This window comes from Cydia strobilella, chromosome 1 (genome assembly GCF_947568885.1).
Source record: "Cydia strobilella chromosome 1, ilCydStro3.1, whole genome shotgun sequence".
NCBI classification, from domain to species: Eukaryota; Metazoa; Arthropoda; class Insecta; order Lepidoptera; family Tortricidae; genus Cydia; species Cydia strobilella.
In genome coordinates, this window is record NC_086041.1 from 7,392,439 (window position 1) to 7,414,293 (window position 21,855).

The 21,855-nt window shown below is 35.4% G+C and overlaps 2 protein-coding genes across 3 annotated transcripts in view; one reads left to right on the forward strand and one right to left on the reverse strand.

The window, feature by feature from the left end:
- LOC134756071 (SWI/SNF complex subunit SMARCC1) overlaps window positions 1–19,689 on the reverse strand; it is a 45,505-nt gene extending 25,816 nt beyond the window's left edge. For both annotated transcript variants that reach the window (XM_063692887.1, XM_063692879.1), the window contains exons 1-2: window positions 19,430–19,689; window positions 16,820–16,939 (exon numbers count right to left, since the gene is read on the reverse strand). In XM_063692887.1, coding sequence (XP_063548957.1) covers window positions 16,820–16,939; window positions 19,430–19,546 — 237 coding nt within the window. In that variant the 5' untranslated portion in view covers window positions 19,547–19,689. The remainder of the gene's footprint in view (window positions 1–16,819; window positions 16,940–19,429) is intronic.
- Window positions 12–15,681, forward strand: LOC134756135 (regucalcin-like). Its single transcript, XM_063692961.1, has 6 exons — window positions 12–173; window positions 10,184–10,319; window positions 11,467–11,667; window positions 14,107–14,322; window positions 14,657–14,769; window positions 15,384–15,681. Exons 1-6 carry the CDS (start codon window positions 87–89, stop codon window positions 15,627–15,629), a joined length of 999 nt encoding a protein of 332 aa, XP_063549031.1. The 5' UTR covers window positions 12–86; the 3' UTR covers window positions 15,630–15,681.
- Window positions 19,690–21,855: the final 2,166 nt, after the last annotated feature.

Consider the following 21,855-nt stretch of genomic DNA (forward strand, 5'->3'; position numbering starts at 1 on the left):
TAACACGGAGACAAGACGCGGCGAAGAGAGGCCGCTTTAAGAACGTTACAGTTTGTCAAAAATACAATTAAGTGTAAAAATAAACAATGAAAATTATAACGGGTGTTATTATAATAGTTGTACTCGCCAGTGCGTGCTGCTCTAGTTCTAACAATGCACCACTAATAAGAAATGTAAGTGTTGTTATTTAAAATTATAAACATATATTATTACAGATGTGCCATTTTACAGTAAGTGGGTCATTCTACTTTTTATTGTGCTTTTTATTGCAGGTATTTTTGTCCCCAGAAGAAATTATTAGATTTTTATATTTGTAAATTATGTAATTTGTTTAACTGTATATCAATATAAAGCACATTTTAATGCTGCACTAACGATACCTTGTAACCAAAGTAATTTTTTTTATCTTTTTTTTTTAAAGGTAACAAAGTTGTCATTATGAGTGAAAGGGTCCCTACTAGGGCTCGCGGTCGAATCCGTGTTTCGTTTACACGTTTCGAATACCCGTTTCCGAATAATACGTAAACGGTTTTCTGGCCCGTTCCACACGTTTAATTAAGAAACGTGTAGTTAAGACCCGTGTACACGGATAAACGGGTATTCGAAGATACGTATCTTATTTATCCGTGGCTCCGGACACGTCCTTGACGATAGTAGCGAAGGAACGAACGCCAGCTACAAATGAATAGACAAAAGATTCATGACGAGTTTCTGTCATATTTAACCTTGTTCCGTGGGTCATAGAGTCGAAATTCAATAAACGGTTTAGAAACTCCTTTCTTGAGCATGTAGTTTTTGCTTGCAATAGGTATTAAGAGTATTTACGCTTCTTATCAAAGTATAGTATTTTATATAGCACTTTAAATAGCAACTTTTTTTTACGTTGCGGGTTAGCAATATAATATAAAAACCTGCTAGTACCTATTTAAAAAAAATATTAGAACCATCGAGTTCAGTATGTAGGCAGGAAGTCAAACTAATGTTCGAAATTGGCATTAAGTAAGTATTTATAAAAAAATACAATTTTAACTTGCTTCTTTATTTTAAGTTTAATTTAAGAACATGATATGAAATTGTATTTCTTGTCATATAATGTAGGTAAACCTTATAAAACAAAGTCCCCCGCCGGATCCGTATGTCTGTCTGTATGTTCGCGATAACCAGACCTCACCTATGAATGAAGTTTTTCTTTGGGAATGTTTATGTGTATATTTTGTTAAGGTTTTGTTTAAATTGGTAGAAATATGACGATGTTTGCTAATGAAGTTAGAAAAAATCACGCTGGCTTAATCGAAAACGCTGCCCAATCTATTTGATATCAATGTATGGTGGACTTGTTCTTTTTCATTGGTCTACAAAAAAGTGCGTCATGGCTGTCTGTCTATATTTTAAGAATAATTAACCCATTATTAACTTCTAAAAAAAACCAGACAAGTGCGAGTCGGACTCGCCCACCGAAGGCTCCGTACAAATACATCTGTAAAAATGTCAACTGTCTAGCTATCACGGTTCATGAGATACAGCCTAGTGAGTGGTGACAGATAAATGGATATTGAACTTTTAGTATTATTAGGCTTCCGAAGTGAATACTTGTTACAGAATGTATTTTATTATGCTTGACTCTCCATGCGAAGCCGGGGCGGGTCGCTATAGTTATTAATAAACACTCATCAACAACATCAACTTGATAAAATTGCACCTTCTCAATAAATTCTAATTGTTTTTACTTTAGGTACCTCTTACCACAGTAAAACGCTTTTTAGTGCGGTGCAGCTACAAAACAATTGAAAACATTTTCTTGTGCAGATGTTTTGACCTTATTACAACGACATAAAGCTTGTTATTGGCGGTGACACTTGTGATAATAGTTTGGGAACCTACATGTTTTCGACGATGACAAACAAAAGGATATTGGAAAACAATGGATGGATGGACCACCGGTCGGCAACGTGCGCATTTAAGTTTATTACCTGAACGCTAGTGCGAAAGTGACCAAAGTGAATTATGAATGATTACCAATTTAAAGATCTATCTTAATGTAATTAGCAATATTATCGCAAGTTATCCAAGGTAGTATGGGTTTTTTATGGTTCTTGGGTAAAATTACTCGATAATCCCGCTTTTGTGTACCTACTAATAACTTTTTTGCGCCGTTGGCAGGTTTGTTGTTTTCGCAAAGCAGTAATAGTTCCGAGATAAAAATAACCACGAAATAATTAAACTGTTATTTTTAATAAATATTGTATTCTGTCTGCACACCTATTATTAACGAAAATACTATACCATTATGTAATTATAAAAAAAAACTGTGATCGATATCAAATTTTTGTAATTAGCTTAGAAGCAATCGGTTTTATTAAATGATATAAATAGTTTAAAATAAAAATTATGTATACCTACTATTAAACATAGGAAGATTAGGAAGATGGCTCAGTACCTATGTTTTATCAATACGGTTAAAAACAATAAAAAAAAGTAATTGTGCGGTTTTATGAAACCACGATGCAAGTGAAACTTTTTTCGGATTGTAGGCATTTACTAAAAAAAATCGGAAATTAATTCGATTTACGGTATTAAAATCGCGGTTTTAATCTTAACTTAATAAATTGGGGCGATAGAATAAAAGCTTCACTTTAAAAATCGTACGACAAACGAATTCATCTGAAGTCAACATAATAATAGTGGACCTTGTTACCATTGTACATTGGCTCAAACTGATTCGGAGTATTTGGACCCGTTCGGAACGGTCTTAAGTACCCGTGTAAACGGAGATACGTGTCTGAGATACGTTTCTTGGGAACGTTCCTTCGAAACGTTTTCGAATCCCGGCGGTTCCGTGTAAACCGGGTTCTTAGTACCGCCGGTCTTAAGAACACGGGTATTCGTATCGGCGTGTAACACGGATACCGGGAGCCCTAGTCCCTACCCTACGGTACGGTACGGTAACAAAGTTGTATATTTGCCTACTCCAGACTATAAATACTAAAAATAAAAAAGCCAATGGTCAAATATTGAGGCCTATTTCTGTGCATATCAATTTTCAGTAGCTAGTGTAAGTTAAAACACATTACGAATATTAAAATTTCAAGATTGTTTGAAATCATAAAAACCTGCAGTAAAAAGTAGAATGACCCAAGTACCTAAACGTTGAGTGATCGTTGGCAGCTACCGTATTGATGTGAAATATTGGTTCTAGTAACTACAAAACACGTTTTTAAACGATTCTCTTATTTCAAAACGAGGAGGAATTAGGTTTCATGTTTTTATTTAAAAAAAAAAAATGCTAGTTACCTCGGAAGGAGGTCATTTATACCTCAACGACGCGCATTTCACATTTACCGATTATGTATTTGTCGTTATAACTTTGCAATTTTTTTTAAGCAAGGTTATTTTTGCCAAGGTTTAGTTCTGATGACGAGTTCTATGAGAAACTGAGGAAACTCCGCCGCCATAAACTCCTAAAATCTTTTTTAATTTCTATTTGGTGAAATTGAACTACTGATGAATACCAGGTATGGAAATGCACAACGAAACATTTTTTAAGTACATATACATGGTGGCTAAAAAAATTGTGCATTCCCGTTGCTGTTGCCGTTGTTGTTTTGGGATTATACTGAGCAACTTTTACTATGGGAATCGCGAATAGAAAAAATTACCCTCCCATAGAAAAAGGACCAGCCAAAATGTATGAAACAGCCAAATTTTTTTTCGAATTTTACAATTAGCCCAAATAAGTACCTATATACTTATTTGGGCTAATTGTAAAATTCGTAAATGTTATGATATACCTACGCTATGGTCGTTAATGATTTTAACTTAATTTCTAAGTGTTTTTTGAAGCAAAGATAGATATAACTCCGTAATAGATGGATACAGTCTAAGGAAAAAACGTGCCTTGAAAATCACGAAAATTTGATTCTCGATCAGATGGCGCCTCTAGTTTTGGCCTACTCTCGTATAGAGGGCGTTGACAAAGCATTTTTCACGGTAAAAGAATTTTATACTAAGTTTAACATGAAATGATTCCCAGTGTATTTTATTTTATTGACATTTGTATTTTTGATTTTTAATGGTTTTTTATTTTTGACATTTGTATATATAACTATATTTTATTTTTTAATGTGCGATTTTGTTAATTAATTTAGGGTGTTGTGTATTTTTAATTCTATTTGTATTGTAATTTTTGACATGTGTTTTTGACATTAAAGATTGATTGATTGACGGTTTCGTTTGTTATTTATAATTTTAACGCATATCAGTGAAAGAACATGGGTCAAAATCATATAAAAATAATTATTGCAAATAAAAAAAACATTTATCCATGTTTAAATACACTTTATCGTATTTTTATAAATCTTCATTTTTAGTTTTAAAGTATGTCGATAGATGGCAGTGAATTTACAGTGGTTACAAAATTTACTATGACAATACCGCTCTATCTTATTATATCCTCTTTGTTTGAAGTATTAGGGTATTTCTGTTAAAGGTCGGTCAATTTGCTGCTGATAGAGCTGATATTAGAATTTGTATATTGTATCCTAATATTATCGGCTAATTGACCGAACGAGCGCGAAAAATTTCCGTTTGAGTTTGGGGAAATGTGCGTTCGTATGTCTATCCGGCTGTTCTTTTCTATGGGTCGCATTTCTCAGCTGATTCTTGTAAAATTTTGTGAGCAGGTTCGATAATTATATGGATTTTTATTGTTATTCAGTTATTATAGGGTTCCGTACCTCAAAGGAAAAAACGGAACCCTTATAGGAGCACTCGTCTGTCTGTCCGTCTGTCACAGGCTATTTTCTCCGAAACTATTGAACCAACTAAGTTGAAATTTGGTACACATATGTAAGTTTGTGACCCAAAGACGGCCATGTAACGTAAACAAATGAATTTTAAACATGGGGGCCACTCTTGAGGGGTAAATGAGAAAAAAAAAAAAATTTTAGGATAAACAATTTACAAGTTATTCAAGAAAATAGGCAGAAAATTACCATTCCCCCCCCCCCTTTATCTCCGAAACTACTAGGTCTAAATATTTATTTACCGCCACTGTATTCAGTTTGACATATACTTACAAATAAAAACGACAGGAAACCTATAATATAAACAATATAATAAATATATAAGAAATGTGCAGTCAAGCATGAGGCGGACTTAATTACTTAGTTTTGATCTGTTTTACATAAAAAAATACATTGTTAAAAATTATGTAATGTACGACTACGGAACCCCTGGACCGCGTCCGACTCGCACTTGGTCCGCTTCGCACTCGAAATGGCGTAACTATGGGGGCTCGCGAGGTCTACAGCTTTCAGATCCAATAGTATATTTTTATTGTAAACAATTACCTACCGACTTTATTATATTAAAATGGTGATGATTATCTTACGTCCTTTAATATATTTTGTACTAGCTGTGCCCGCGGCTCCGCCCGCGTGGAATTCGGTCTGTGTCAGTAGGCTGCTAATTCACCCCTAATTTCTCTCACTCTCCCCTAGAGGCGGAACTTAAAGTATAGTTGACAGATGGATACTCTAGAGGATTGTAGTCCAAATAAAATATTTTACAATTAGGTACCGCTAAATAAAACTTCACTCCAACTTTCGCTCTTATTCAAAATTAAATTGATTCAGCGGTTTAAGCGTGAAGGGAAATTCAAAAAAAATATTTTTTGTTTTCATATTTTTTGGGTTTATACTTCGGAATGGTATCATTTTGATATCATAAATGAATTCGGCATCCCTGATTTATTCGAAAACGATACCAAACTTGACCTAGTAGCTTAAATGATATAGATATCAAGATAAAGTTGAGACCCCCCCCCCCCCCCCCCGCCCTATACATATTTACATCACAAATCTTGGTGGCTTGGTGAAATCTTTTGTTCACGCAACGCCGTATTTTAGGACCTGCACCTCCGACTAAATCGAGTGTAGTGACTAGCCCCCCTTTTAGGGGTTGAATTATGATAGCATATAACCTGGCCGGAGATTTTCTCGACAGATTAGTAAAGTTTGCATCAAAATCCGTTCAGCCGTTTTCACGTGATGCGCGGTCAAATAGACAGACAAAAATTCTAAAAACTGTTGGAACGTGTTCTGTTATCGATTCTAAGCAAACCCAGCCACTTTTTTCAAATATCTTCCATGTACAGACTTTCGACCTTCTTCCGCTTTATTATAATATGTAATATTTATATTTATTTAGGAAACGCTAATTTAAAAACATCTCCTAACAAAAACAAAAAATACAAAAAGAAATTCCCTCGCTGAGATTCGAACCCAGGACCATCCCAGGTAGCACAGTAGCTGTATAGTAGCCGAATAATGTCTGGGTAACAGCAATACCAGTTACTTGCTGTTACCCAGACATTATTCGGCTACTATTGCCTTGCCTTGAACACCGTAGAAAGGTAGCTTGTTTATCGGTGTTCTACAGGATACATTTCGGGGAGTGTGCGATGGGATTACATAATTTAATCCCCCCATCTCCATTCTGTCACCGTGGGACTAGACGCGGACTTGCGTTTCACCCTTACGTCGTTACTCTGCCACTGATTCGTACTAAGCGCTATGCATCCAGCTTTATCATACGAACGGCTAAGGAGTGGAATTCACTTCCTGCAAATATATTCACAGTCCACTATAACTTGGATCTTTTTAAATCAAGAGTGAATAGACATCTTTTAGGTAAGCATGATCCATCCTAGACTGCATCGGCACTTACCATCAGGTGAGATTGCGGTCAAGTGCTTGCCTTTTTGTAATAAAAAAAAAAAAAAAAAACTATACAACTACTGTGCTACCTGGGATTAGCTTCCTGAACTGGATTACTGCCATACTGCCAATACCCGCTGGGCTAAACGGGTTGTCAATTTTAGTTAATGCTATACAACCAGAGCGCTTAGTCGTATAAAATAACTTTTGAAAGGGACATTTTTTTTAATGGAGTTATCGTTCAGATAGGTAGGTACCTATAGAGGTCCTCCGGGCTGCCTTGGAAACGTCTATTTTGGCATCGTTCAACAATGTGCTGGGTAGTTTGGTCTTCAAGGCCGCAGTCACACAACGGGCTCTCTTTCCATCCCCATTTGTGTCGCATATAATTGCACCTGCCATGACCTGTGCGGATTCTGTTGAGGCGGCCCCAGTATTTCCTCTGCAGCCAGAAGTCCTTCGGCTTATGAGTAGGGTATTGGGTACTTTTGTGGTGACCAGTCGTCGTTGTGCCTTTATATAAAGATTCAAGTTCCGCACTCAAAAAATGTTTGACCTCCATACAAACTTTCAACCCCTTTTTTACCACCTTAAGGGATGAATTTTCAAAAGCGCTGAAAGTGGTTTTCTTGATTTTTAATATAATACCTTATTGCAAAGTTTCAAGTTCCTAGCTTAAAATAAAATTTGCACCCCAAGACAAACTTTCATCCCCTTTTTAACCCCCTGAGGGGTTAAATTTCCAAAAACGTTGAAGTTACTTTTACTGTAATCGTCTATTATGCATTCCTAAGAAGTTTTAAAGCATTTGTATTGGATTCAAACTTTCAACCCCCGTTTAACCCTGTTAGGGGACGAATTTTTGAAAACGCTGTAATCACTTTTCCTGTATTATAATAATATGCCCATATTGCCCAGTTTCAAGTAAAACGCACTCGAAAAAAAACTGACCCCCATACAAACTTTCAACCTCTTTTTCACCACCTTAGGGGATGAATTTTCAAAAACGCTGAAATTAGTGTTCTTGTATTTTAATAATATATCTTTTTACGAAGTTTCAAATTGCTAGCTTAAAATAAATCTTGAACCCCATACAAACTTACTTCCCCTTTTTAACCCCCTTTGGGGTGAAGTTTCTAAAAATTTTATAGCCTATAACCTGGCCGTGGATTTTTTTGACAGATTAGTAAAGTTTGCATCAAAATCCGTTCAGCCGTTTTCATTTGATGCGCGGTCAAATAAACAGACAAACAGACAAAAATTCTAAAAACAGTTGGAACGTGTTCTGTTATCGATTCTAAGTATCCCCAGCTAATTTTTTTCGAATATCTTCCATGTACAGACTTTCGACCCTCTTCCGCTTTATTATATGTATAGATTTATATTATTTAAAAGTTGACCTTGTACTCGTTTGGACCATTAAATAATTAAATCGTATTTATGTTTGTTCATCAGTTTCATCACCAATGTATGAACAAGTGTAAAGTTAATACATACGTCAATAGTATGTACATAATTGCTTTAATGGTTTGGGCAGGCAGGCAGGCTATAAACCTGCCTAAATATTTTTGCTGACGTTAATTTCTTTATCAAATACGTTTTACTTGGATGGTTTGGAAAATAAGTTTCTTAATATACTATACCTATAAAGGCTTAAACCAGTAGTTTTAGAGACAGATAGCTAATCAGAAGAATTGTCTGTACTCATGGGGCACTGTTTTACGCTGCAGCTAGGGAGCTATAGATTAAGAAAGTAATACTTATAGCTACGTAGAAAAAAAACCTGGTTAACAGAAACTAGTTCTTCGGACTATATTAGAATTTGTATATATGTATCCTAATATTATCGGCTAATTGACCGAACGAGCGCGAAACATACCGGATAGACATACGAAATATGCTTTCGTATGTCTATCCGGCTGTTCTTTTCTATGGGTCGCATTTCTCAGCTGATTCTCGTAAAATTTTGTGACCAGATTCGATAATTATATGGATTTTTATTGTTATACAGTAATTAGTATTTTTTTCTCAAAATGGCGTAACTATGGGGGCTCGCGAGGTCTACAGCTTTCAGATCCAATAGTATATTTTTATTGGAAACAATTATTTACCGACTTTATGATACTAAATAGTGACTATCTTACGTCCTTTAATATATTTTGTAATAGCATTAGGCCGCGACTTCGTCTGCGTGGAGTTATAGTAATTTAGGTGGCTTATTTTTTATCCAATCTGCTTTTTATCGATTTCCCATACAAAATTTCCCACACACCCCCTTAAAGGATGATTTCTGGGATAAAACTACCCTATGTCCTTCCCCGGGACTCAAGCTATCTCTATACCAAATTTCATCTAAATCGGTTCAGCGGTTTAAGCTTGACGAGGTAACAGACAGACACACTTTCGCATTTCTAATATTAGTATGGATTTAAATCGTTATTATTTTATGTTTGTTCATCAGTTACAATAGTTTCCTTACCAATGTATGAACAAGTGTAAAGTTCCTACGTCAATAGTATGAACATATTTGCTTTAATGGTTTGGGCAGGCTGGCAGGCTATAAACCTGCCTAAATATTTTTGCTGACGTTAATTTCATTATCAAATACGTTTTACTTGGATGGTTTGGAATAGTACATTTCGATGCTAGTGCGGAAAGTATGGCATCACTCCACGAGCACCGAGATATCTCGCCTACGGCTCGTGGCAAGACTCGGGACGAGTGAAGAATGACATTTCCGCACGTGTATCGAACGACGTTTTTTAATACAGTTGCGAAAAAATAAGGAAAACAACAAGTATAAGAAATAAAAACAATTCGAATGTTGCCTTTGGAAACTTAGCTTGCAGTAAGAAAAAACGCCTCTTCTTTGACAGGCTATACCTTCCATAGCTTTTCCGTTCCATTCAGAAAACTTATTAAGAACGGTTTTTCAATCTTCAATATTAAAAAATAAACGTGTTATAATGATGAAGAGGTAAGTAATAAAATATGAAATATGTATATTTTTCGTATTCTTACATTAACGGTAGGTTTTTATGTTGATTACGACGTTTAAAGAAAACTAATATTAACACTTATCAATAAGTAGTCATGAATTAGAACAAGTATAAATTTAAAAAAATTTGAAAAGTAAAAAGTACTAGTTTGCGAATACCAACTTTCCGCACGCTAAACAGCTACGTAAAGTAGCATTTTTTGAGCAACTGTATTAAAAAATAAGTTTCTTAATATACTATACCTATAAAGGCTATAAACCAGTAGTTTTGGAGACAAATAGCTAATCAGAATAATTATTTGTACTCATGGAGCAGTGTTTTACGCTGCAGCTAGGGAGCTATAAATTAAGAAAGTAATACTTATAGGTACGTGGAAAAAATCTTGTTAACAGAAACAAGTTTTTTGGACTAGTAGCCCACTAAGTCCACTATACAGCTTCTATACTATAACAATGATTGTGATAACAGATGTACCGTGGTGGAGACCACTTCGAGGGCCCGCACTGGTCGCAAGCCGAGAACGCGCTGTACTGGGTGGATATCTCGGGGCAGACCGTGTACCGCCTCGACGGTCAGACCGGGAACACCACCAGCCGATACATTTGTAAGAATTGCCTGAATAACAGTATTTTGATGTCACCAATCGCGTGTGTAAATGTGTTCACTGTCCACACACCGGACTCGATGGCCAATTTCATTAGTGATTTTTCGCACACCGGAATTGCAAGCCCGATTAAGTGTCAAAACTATAATTATATTTAAAAAAAAAAAATTAGTAAACCAAACAGTTTTACAATATGCAGGTTGGTGTCCCTTTTTAAGTAGATAATTATGAACGCAATTTATAGCATATTGAATATATTTGCTTAAAAACAATAGTTATTTGTTATACAAGTTGCACCCTAGTTGTATTTTACCCGCGAGTGTTTCAACACACGAGAAGTAAAATACATTTGCACCCGTGTGTAACACAAAACTTTTCCCCTCACTATAGCGAGGAAAGTGCAACATCCACAGGCGTTAGATCATTTCACTGGAATCACTAATTTTTTTACGATAATACGATATTATAACAGAAAACTGGAAGTTGTGTATTTTTACGTGTTGGAGTCGGTGTGAAAATTTTTGTTGACAATGTTGACATTTCTGACGATGCGTTTCGAAATTGCATCGACTCAACTTGTGCGTTCAGAATTACATTCAACATCATAAAAAAAAAACAAATGTTTCTTATGGAATTTAAGGTGTTTTTTATTAAATTCTCAAACCATTTATTTATGATAATTAATATCGAACGAACCATTATTATGAGCGTTTTACGTTTTGTTATCTGTCAAAAACTACTTAAACACGCTCCATCCAAGGTCAAATTACTTTCCCCACTAGTGGATAAAATGCGTTTTTCCCCTCTTGTTTTAAAGGATAAAAGACGGCTTTCCGAGCTAGTGAGGGGAAAAATATATTTCCTCTTACATTATTACAACGCCACTTATGTAAAGAAACATTACACGCAAATGCTGCAACAAGTCAAGGAACTTGCTCAATTTATGTAGGTGGAGTTTTTCCTTTTTTTATACAAAAATAATAACTTTAATCTAAAATTATCTTACTTTGGCTACCCAAGGCAAGTACGAGCCAAGCCAATGCATCAACTTGTCCAATCCAACTCGGTTTTTCATGCTATTTGATAAAAAGATGGATGATTTATTTTGCCTTAACTGTTCCTTTTACCTTCTAAACAACACTTACAGCTTACGGGCCAGTGACATTCGTAGTGACAGTGCGCGACAACCCCGGGGTGGTGGTGTTGAGCGCGCGCTCCGACGTGTACCTGTTGCCCTGGCAGACCACGGGCGACGGCGCGCTGCGTCTGCTCACCACTGTGGACCTCGGCCACCCGGACAACCGGTGCAACGATGCCAAGTGCGACGCGAAAGGGCGGCTGTGGCTCGGTATGTCGCCGCACGTTACTTGAGGCATATGTACCTCTTACGGTGGCAGACCACAAGAACGAGGGCGGCCTACGTCTACTCACCACTGTGTGTGGCCCATGGGTATAGGTAATGATTTCATCCGAGGAAACACAAATTTCATCCACTAGAATTCAAGATGGCGGACCTTTTCCTAAATGGCGGCTGCAAAATTAAAAAAAATTGTAGACACAAAACCGGTGCACCGATTTTAGCGATTGATATATCAATCAATTCGTATTGACACCTGTAATCGGAAAAAAATGTACCATTTAAGAAATTAAACATGGCGGCCGAATATTAAGAAAAATATGTTATTTTTTTATTTTTTTTCCTTCTACTGAAAATAACAACTAAATGTTCTATATGAAAATGAAAATGAAAAATGATTTATTGGGTACACAACAGGTTTTAACTAGGATCGAAACAAGAACCTTCTTTTAAGTAAAAAGATACTTGTGCCAGAAGGCTCCGCTCTTCCATTAAGTACAAGGTTTACCAAAATTATCTTAAATTAAATTAAATTATCTTAAATCTTAAGCTTATACTTATTATAAGGTAAGATAGGTACATTAGGTACTTTAGATTAGAAACTAAGTTTAATTTAATACATATTATATAATATTACCATGAATTTCTATTTAACATGCTTGTGCTTGTGCATGCGCGTGTGTGTGTGTGTGTGTGTGTGTGTGTGTGTGTGTGCGTGTGTGTGTGTGTGTGTGTGTGTGTGTGTGTGTGTGTGTGTGTGTGTGTGTGTGTGTGTGTGTGTGTGTGTGTGTGTCTACATGTGGTATCTATTTTAAACTTTTAAATTACATTATTGCAAAATGGATTCAATTTCTACGTATGTTAACTTTTTTAGATATTCAATAACGATTTTTTTACAGTCATATAGTTGCTGTGGGTAAATGTCAAGTAGTAGTATAGTAATAGTATGGTCACATATTCTTTCATTTAAATGAAACCTGATAATATTAGCTACAAAATAAAATAAAAAACTTGACAATCCGTTGAGTAGTTTTTTAACTATACGCATTACAAAAAGCGCGTAACTCCCGTCCGAAACGGCTTCCTCGCATCAAAACTGACAACTTTGATGATATTTCTTTATTCCGTTCCAGCTGGACAAACTATCTGGGTGGTGACATTGGTATACATATCCTGAATTAATGCTATATACTGTTCAGGTACTTCATGAAACCTCAATACTACACACATTGAAATAGTAATGGAGGGACGGGACAGTTTGGCGTAGTTCATTTCTATATATTCAATTTAATTATATTAGGTAGGTATATTTTGTTCTGATTTTTTTTTACAGTTAAACTACATCGGACCAAGATGATAAAGAGGAGTAAATGTGACGTCCCACGGGTAAAGGTACCTTATGGCGGTTGGCGCTTAAGCTATTATTAACGCCGCTCCAATACTAGCGCGGTGCTATGCGACGTAAGCGCCAGCCTCTATAAGGTTCCTTTTTCCGTGGAACGTCACAAATAATAAGCGGCAATACATTTATTTATAGCTCAATAACTAAAGTAAATATGTATTATTTTCTTTTTTTACCTTAAATATAAAGAAATATCATCAAAGTTGTCAGTTTTGATGCGAGGGGGCCGTTTCGTACGGGAGTTACGCGCTTTTTGTAATGCGTATAGTTAAAAAACTACTCAACGGATTGTCAGGTTTTTTATTTTATTTTGTAGCTAATATTATCAGGTTTCATTTAAATGAAAGAATATGTGACCATACTATAGAACATTTAGTTGTTATTTTCAGTAGAAGGAAAAAAATAAAAAATAAAAAACATAATTTTCTTAATATTCGGTAGCCACCTTTAATTTCTTAAATGGTATTTTTTTTCCGATTACAGGTGTCAATACGAATTGATTGATATATCAATCACTAAAATCGGTGCACCCGTTTTGTCTACAATTTTTTTAAATTTTGCAGCCGCCATTTTGGAAAAGGTCCGCCATCTTGAATTCTAGTGGATGAAATTAGTGTTTCCTCGGATGAAATCATTCAGATTGGTCCCTAGTATCACTGGGCAAAGCGGCTTGCTTTCTGCATCAAGTGCAGCTTTCGATGCAAATATCGCCGTAACCGCTAGTACTAGTACCCAGACAACCGGTCTTCAAATAGCACGTGCGTGAGCGTTCCGTATCCCCCAGCATTTTAGTTCAGGGTTTTTTCACAATAAGTTTGGATTTTAATTGGTCAAAATATACTAATTTCCTATTTATGGTGTATTTTGTACAAGTAGGTATACACTCCTATTTATTTCAAAGCTTTTGCCCTACCTCAGAAAGTATAAATTATCCAAGCACGATATATCCAAGTAGAGATGAACAGTTGTTTTAAAATATTTACAGGCTGAACTACTGAATATTATTATTGGCGACCGTTAATTTCCAGGAACAATGGGCAAAGAGACGAACGACGTGGAGAAGGACCAGGGAACGCTATACATGATAGACCACTCGAACTACCTCCACCCGGAGGTAAAGGTGCGGCCCGTGACCGTGTCCAACGGCCTGGCGTGGACCGCCGATAACAAGTTCATGTTCTACATTGACTCGCCCACTAAGAACGTAGACGTTTTCGACTACAACCTTCAAAACGGCTCTATACGTAAGGAAGTTTGTATTTGTATCGATTTATGAACAGCTAAGCATCTCTTTTGTCAGATATAGTGTGATTAGTATATCTAAGTTAGCTTCAATACGTTGTACCTAACTGTAGGTCATAGTAAAGTAAATCAATGTCGCGCTAAAATAAAATTCAAGCACTAATACTCCCATGAAAATAACCAGTACGTACCTAAAAAGATATCGTTTCAAAGTAATTTAACAGAACATATCCCCAAAAATGTTAGTTACTTTGCTTTTAGTATCGAGCTTGTACAATCATACAGTGAGAGCATGTCAACCACTATAGAAATGTTAATGACATTGAATTGTTTCAGGCAACAGAAGAACGCTATTCAGCTTCCAAGCAAACAATGTAACGGGCGTCCCAGACGGCATGGCGATAGACAAAGACGACAACTTGTGGGTAGCATGCTACGGTGGAGGAAAGGTGGGTATATTTAGTGTTCAATCTTTTTACAATAGGTACTAATCTAATAGGTATAGGTGCTAGATTTAAGAGCACTAGAATATTAGTTTTAAGTACTCTAAATGCGTACCGTTGCATGCTTTCTTTTAATATTTAGGTACTTTAAATTTCGCATGACTGTTTCTGGTGGAATGTGTGTGACCACGATTTATTTTTATAACATCTCTTGTACCATCTATTCTATTCTATTCTAAATTGCATTGCTGTAAGCCCAATTATTATACTACCTGAAGCTGAATCGTTAAGTTGTTTTTAAACGACGAACATTTCCTTAATTATCCAAGAGCTACTGACGTCATGTGATCAAGGGCTGTACTGTACGGTGCACGCTTTTTAGGATGTTAACATCGTCATCGTTAGGATCATTTAGTAGGACGTAGTTTAGCGAAAAGAATCCCACCTCAAAAACTTGACACTGAAATGTATCACTTATCTTTTTGACAGAAACATAAATTTTTGTGGGTCGGATCCTTTTTCCTAATTTACGTCCCGAGTATCGTATAGCATCCCATTTCGCCAAATAAACTAAAGACAAAAACAATGGAAAACGATGAATGATAATCTTATTTTTCCAGGTAATCAAAATAGATTCTCGAGCCGGCAAACTACTAGAACACCACAAGCTGCCCGCTTCAGAAGTGACCTCAGTAACATGGGGTGGGCATGACCTGTCCATCCTGTATGTCACTACTCGCAAGAGTCAGAGTCCCAGCGAAGCGGCCCAGGAGCCTGAAGGTGGCTCACTGTTTGCTATAGAAGGCACCGGGACTAAAGGCGCGCCGGGCTACGAGTTTGTGTTTCCCGAAGCAGCTACATACTAAATGGGATTAGTAATTGTGTTCAACAAGTCATGAATAAAACTTGATTCAAATTTATTGGAATTATTTATACAAGCGCTACTAATTTTAACCTTACTTGTAAGTTTACCTTACTGAAGATTTAGAAGTTTACCTTAGTGAAATCAAGATTAAGAGCTTGCAAAGGGCTTGCTTGCTCTGAACAGTGGTGCCAAATAAAACTTGTATGCAAAATGTAGGGTAACAAAATGTTTGATAATTTTTAACATGTTTGAGTGGGTTTTGTGTTAGCCGGATCCTATACAAAATCAAACTCCAAGCAATACACAGAATAAAAACTTTTACTTCTATGAATTGGTAATACACTCCAGAAGATTTCAGAATAAAAATAATGGTAAGAGTCCTCATTATTTATTTGTTTAGCAAGCTACTTGTGATTGTAGCAAGCATAGCCGTTATTCAACTCGCAGGAGGGACATTGACCAAGGAAATATATACAAGAAACATTTGTGAAACCCAAGTTAAACCTATTGATTAAGATGTCACAGCTCACACAGTTACTATTTTTGGTGGCATTGAACATGTTGTCACTGCGCTATAACAGTGACGAAAGGGTATTAACATGATAGAAATGCTGACACTACCCAAACGGTACTTTTCATGGATGGTCCTAAATTAAGGAGGGTGCCAAAAGATTGGTTCACATCAACGAATATTTGAAAAGAAACCTGTTGAAGTTATTTTATCAATTAATCTGCAAATCTCTATCTTGGACCGCTTAAACATACTGAAATCATATCATGCAAAGTGCCTAGTGTTCTGGTTATCACAAAGACTGTGGTATGTTAAATCCTGAGGCTGGAATAAAATTCGGGTATATTATTATGATTAACTATAATTTTTGCAAGTATGTGCAATATATATTTCGCTTCAGTAGACCTTCAATTTCTTTTCATTTGAAATTTACAGCGCCCCAATTTTGGCGTGTTCAACCTTTATTATAAAATCTGGCTTAATAGGATGCTAGGATGAGCCCTTGAGCCCACATTGTCCCACTACTGGGCAATGGCCTCCCACCTATTCTTCCACACATCCCTATCCCCTGAAGCAAAAACACACACAGGCACCGATTGGGTTCCACAAATTGCAACATTAGTAGACCTCATGCCGGACACCTTTGACAGAGCCCTTAAATAATAAAATGTAAGACTTACTGGAAGCCTCAAAAACGGTGGATCAGCTGCATTCTTCCCCAGCTTGTTCTCCTGGTACTGGATGAGTTGGATGACCAGTTGGGCCAAGCCCTCCTTTGTTGGTGGGTCTGTTTGGACATGCTGTAAAACAAGAGAAATAGATTTGGTAAAATTTATTATCTCACTGTTTAGGTTCCTTATTAAACCCAGGGGTTATAATAGTGGAAATCTGGCTATAAATGTGGAAATCTTGAGAACATTCATTGTTTTGTATGGAACATTCTCGAGAATGGCAAAACTTTAATTCTGGCCTTGCGCCTGGCTCTTTGAAGGTATATTAGTAGCATTTTTCAATTCCCTAATTACCCATTATTTATTTATTTATTCATTCACCAAAGTTATTCATAACGGTGCTACAAAGCATATTCTGTCAACTGGAATGACCCAGAATCAGAATGCATTTATTCGTTATAACATAGGTACATTGTATTGGTCTTATAGTTAGAGCATATTGCGAACGCTATGTTTTGCCGCTAGGCGTACGAATTTGTTTACCTATATAAACTAAGTTAAACATGCGCCAGTCTAAGGTATTCATGCTTCAATAATCAAATCAATTACAAAAATAGTAAATAAGAACAGAAAGATAATTCACAATAATAATAAAATTTAAAACAATAAATATTAAAGAATGTCAACAATGAAAATTTCAAAGAAAACTACAAAATAATTACAAAAATAGAAAAACGAGCTATAAATTATTATCATTTAAGAACTGCTGTACACTATAGTAACATTTCTTGATTAGCAGTGATTTTAAAGTCTTCTTAAAATGTACATTATTCTTTTATAGTGTTCGGAATTTTATTATATATTTGAGGTGCCATTCCTAGCACACTTTTGCGCATCATGGCTGTTAACATGAGGCCCATTAACATGAGTTAAATATTAACTAATTTATATATTAATTAACTAATTACTAACTAATTTATGCATCATCTGGCTCTATTTCTGACTTCTTTCGCAGCATAATAATTAAAAACCAATGTTGGGAGCTAAATTTAATGACAGGCATGTTCCTTTATAGTTCAACTCAATTGTTGATGTTTTTTACATATTAGTAATCACTTGAGAAATCACAAAACTTACACCAATCACTAGTATATGAGAAAAAGTATCAGTAATTATGTTTATCAATATAGGAACTTCCTACCTGTCATTAAATTGTGCCCCCTAAATTCCAATTTCTGTTATTAACTATAACCCTTTGCCTGACAAATTTCGGGCGGGAATGCAAAATTGAAATTTAATGAATTTACAGAAAGGTAGAAATGTAACAACTCAAAATGATGTATGCCAGCTAAAGGAATATGAGCCAAACTAACAATGTTAAGTATTGTCAAGTTTAGGAAAAATGTTCTGCAACATAGGTTTTTTGCATACTATTTTCAATTCTAATAAAATGATTCTCCATATAGAAAGGGCTAAAACTTTTGCTCCCAATAATCTGGTTATTCTGTATAGGAATCATGGCACTGAAAGTATTACCTAGATAAAAATGCTGTCATTCTGTTTTTAAATTAATGTTTAGATTTATTTTTATTATATGGAAAGATAAAGCAGAGAAGTGATCAGGAGAATATTACAATGATTGAAATACCAGAAGCAAAGATAGATATAACTCCATAATAGATGGATACAGTCTAAGGAAAGAACGTGCCTCAAAAATCAAGAAAATTTGATTCTCGTTCAGAGGGCGCTACTAGTTTTGGCCTACAGTCGTATTGATGGCGTTGACGGTTTTGTTTGTTATTTAACAATTTTAACACATATCAGTGAAAGAACATGGGTCAAAATCATCAAAATAATTAATGCAAATAAAAAAAATCATTTATCTATATTTAAATACATTTTATCGTATTTTTACAAATCTTCAATTTTAGTTTTAAAGTGTGTCGACAGATGGCAGTGAATTTACTGGGGTTACAAAATTTACTATGACAGTACCGCTCTAGTATAAGTTACTCTATGCCAGAAGTAACATGTTTATAGAAAGAAAGAAAGAAAATACATTTATTGTAAAGACCTTCTACAAACAGCGCCACCTCAGTTACAAAAAAGAACTTACTCACTAAACACTTAAAGCTAGGTACAATGGTAGTTATAGAAAAAGGAGTAAGGTAAGTGTTAATGAATAACAACAAATTTTTGGCGCCGCTATAGTGGCTACAAAAGGACGCCACTCAGCATATGCTCTGGTATAAATAAATACCACAGCGCTGGTTTTCTGTGGCACCCCGGGCCGGAGGGTATCTTAGAACTATTTGGGATAAATATAAAAATACAAATAATATAAATACTTACTATAAAGATACAATATATATAAGCATTCTTAAGCATGTAACCTACAGACACATCTTTGAAACAATGGATAATAACATATTTTTGTATTCACATGGGGGCCGATAGCTATATTAAATATACAAAATCAAAATTTCCGATATTCAAAGATACTTGGTGTTTCTTCGGATAGAAGGGGTTAGCATTCAGCAACATTTTAAACCGAAATATTTTACAGGTAAATCTAACTTATTACAGTTTTAATGATAAACTAGGCATGAAAGTGTGTACCTTTTTGCAATTTTTCTGCAACCAAACACGAATTTGATCGAATTGTGCTAGCGATTCCGGTGACTGAAAAAATTCTACATTTGGCCCGCCGTCTTTCTTAGGGCCAATATTAGCCATTTTCGATGGAACTCAATTCTTACGAATGTCACAAAATACACTTTTACCACTACAATTCACTGTGCAATATCAAAAATTAGTCTTTAGCAAATTTTTACAAATATACCACAATTATATGGCATTAAGAGATGCCAGACAAGACAATATTTTTTAGTTATAATAGCGCATAATAGCGTCGGTTTCTTTGACGTTTGAGAGTTGGTGTTGCCATAAAAATCTTTGGTCATCGAATACCGGTTTTAAACATCACTATCGTTACAGAGCCATCTGTTGATGAGTAGCAATTATGCTTGCAGATATAAAGAACTTATCATTTATTAAATTTATCGAAAGGTGGCGCTGTAATTAGAAACATATGACTGACACAACCACTGTCAATACAAAAAGGCGCGAAGTTCAAATTTTCTGTCTAGACACAGATTCACTTCACTACATAGTATAAAACAGTCGCTTCCTGCTGTCTGACTGTCCCTATGGTTGGAGAGCCGGCAGTAAAGTTTCGAACCAACGTGATACCGCGATGAGATGCACAATGGTTTCCCATAAAAGTGATGCTAAGTCCGAATTTGATAGTCTGCCACGGCGGAACTGGCCGAAAGTACAAAAAAGATAGCCACTTCCGGTGCGAAAAAGGGAGGGTCATTTAACCCATCTGATACTGCAATAATAGCTATGGCATCAGTTAGAAATTTACTGGTAGATACAGAAAAGCGAAATCTGCCAGTATGATTCCTGCCGGAAGTGCTTGGCATACGCTCTCAAAGGTGACCATCGGGACCCCTAAATTAACCCATCTGATACCAGCATGAAACCAATTCCAGTCGGTAGATATGAACCTTCTATTCAGGAATATATAAGTCTGCCAGGGCGTTTTCAGCCGAAACACCTTGACATACGAGATTTTGTGGCGCAACATCCGTGGTACCCGTATTTCGGAATTGTACATATTACGGACATTTCAAATACTGCAGGCTTATTAATTTATTACTCTATGCTTATATTTGTATATTATTACGTTATTAATAACATATATTTCAAATTTATTAATATACACAATATAATTTGGGCATTAATTTAATACCTGCTTACGGCTTTGTACTTCTTTGTTTGCCTTATAAAGGTGCTAACAAATTAGCTACCGATATCTTTACAGTTGATAGTACTCGGCTCCTGAAGTATATGTAAGTATGAAACATTATAGGTTTTATGATGTTATTTTGAGAAAATTGGAAAACAAATTTGCTTTGTAAAAAAACTCTGTTAATGAGATAATTAAATGAGACCTTATTGAACAGATTCTAAAACCTCTTTTAAATATAAAACGTAACTGGCCACTTCACGTTGATAAATCAAATGACACGTTGACAATGACATTTAAGACAAACAAGCAGTTAAATACATGATGATTATTTTTTAGATATAATTATAGTTTATTTATTTTGTTCGGTAAATAAAATAAAAATCATGAGAAAATTTCTTAATTTCTGTTAAAAGTTAATTGTTCTAGTGTAAAGTACCATCTCGTAAAATTTCTGTAGCTAATTTGTTAGCACCTTATATATAAATAATAAAATAATTTTAAATTACAATATCCTTTATTTACCAAAATGAACAAAATTATTATTATTACATACTTATTGTAAACGGGTGTGAAAAGACAGGATTTTCAACGTCAAGGACGATTTTTACCAATAATCCAAATATGAGCAATTTACATCATTTTTAGGGTTCCGTACCCAAAGGGTAAAGACGGGACCCTATTACTAAGACTCCGCTGTCCGTCTGTCCGTCCGTTCCGTCTGTCACCAGGCTGTATCTCATGAACCGTGATAGCTAGACAGTTGAAATTTACACACATTTTACATTATGGGTACTAGGCGAGGATATACATACATAATTATATAGATAAATATATACTTAAATACATAGATAACAACCATGACTCAGGAATAAATATATGTTTTCATCACACAAATATATGCCCTTATCGGAATTCGAACCCAAGACCATCGGCTTTGCAGGCAGTAAGTAGGCCAGACCGGTCGTCAATAAATTAGTTATCTCAATTTGTAGTGTTATAAAACAACACCCTGAATGTTAAACTACGTCATTTTTGCGTCAACGTCAAGAAATGTAGGGGAGACGTGGGAATGACGGTATACTTAATGTTTCAAGTCCAATAAAACTAAAAATGCTATTCTTTTTAAGTTTTTGTTATTTTTATTATTATCTTTGGTAATCAGTCTTTCATAATCAACACTTACTAGGAACTCTCTAGTTAGATAATTAAATTAAAAATAAATTAAAAT

Bases quoted from the DNA above. Each gene is read 5' to 3' on its own strand.
- LOC134756135 (XM_063692961.1), top strand. From the start codon at position 87: ATGAAAATTATAACGGGTGTTATTATAATAGTTGTACTCGCCAGTGCG. The intron at 10,320-11,466 runs GTAAGAATTGCC...CAACACTTACAG, and splicing joins CACCACCAGCCGATACATTT to CTTACGGGCCAGTGACATTC. The intron at 14,323-14,656 runs GTAAGGAAGTTT...GAATTGTTTCAG, and splicing joins CCTTCAAAACGGCTCTATAC to GCAACAGAAGAACGCTATTC.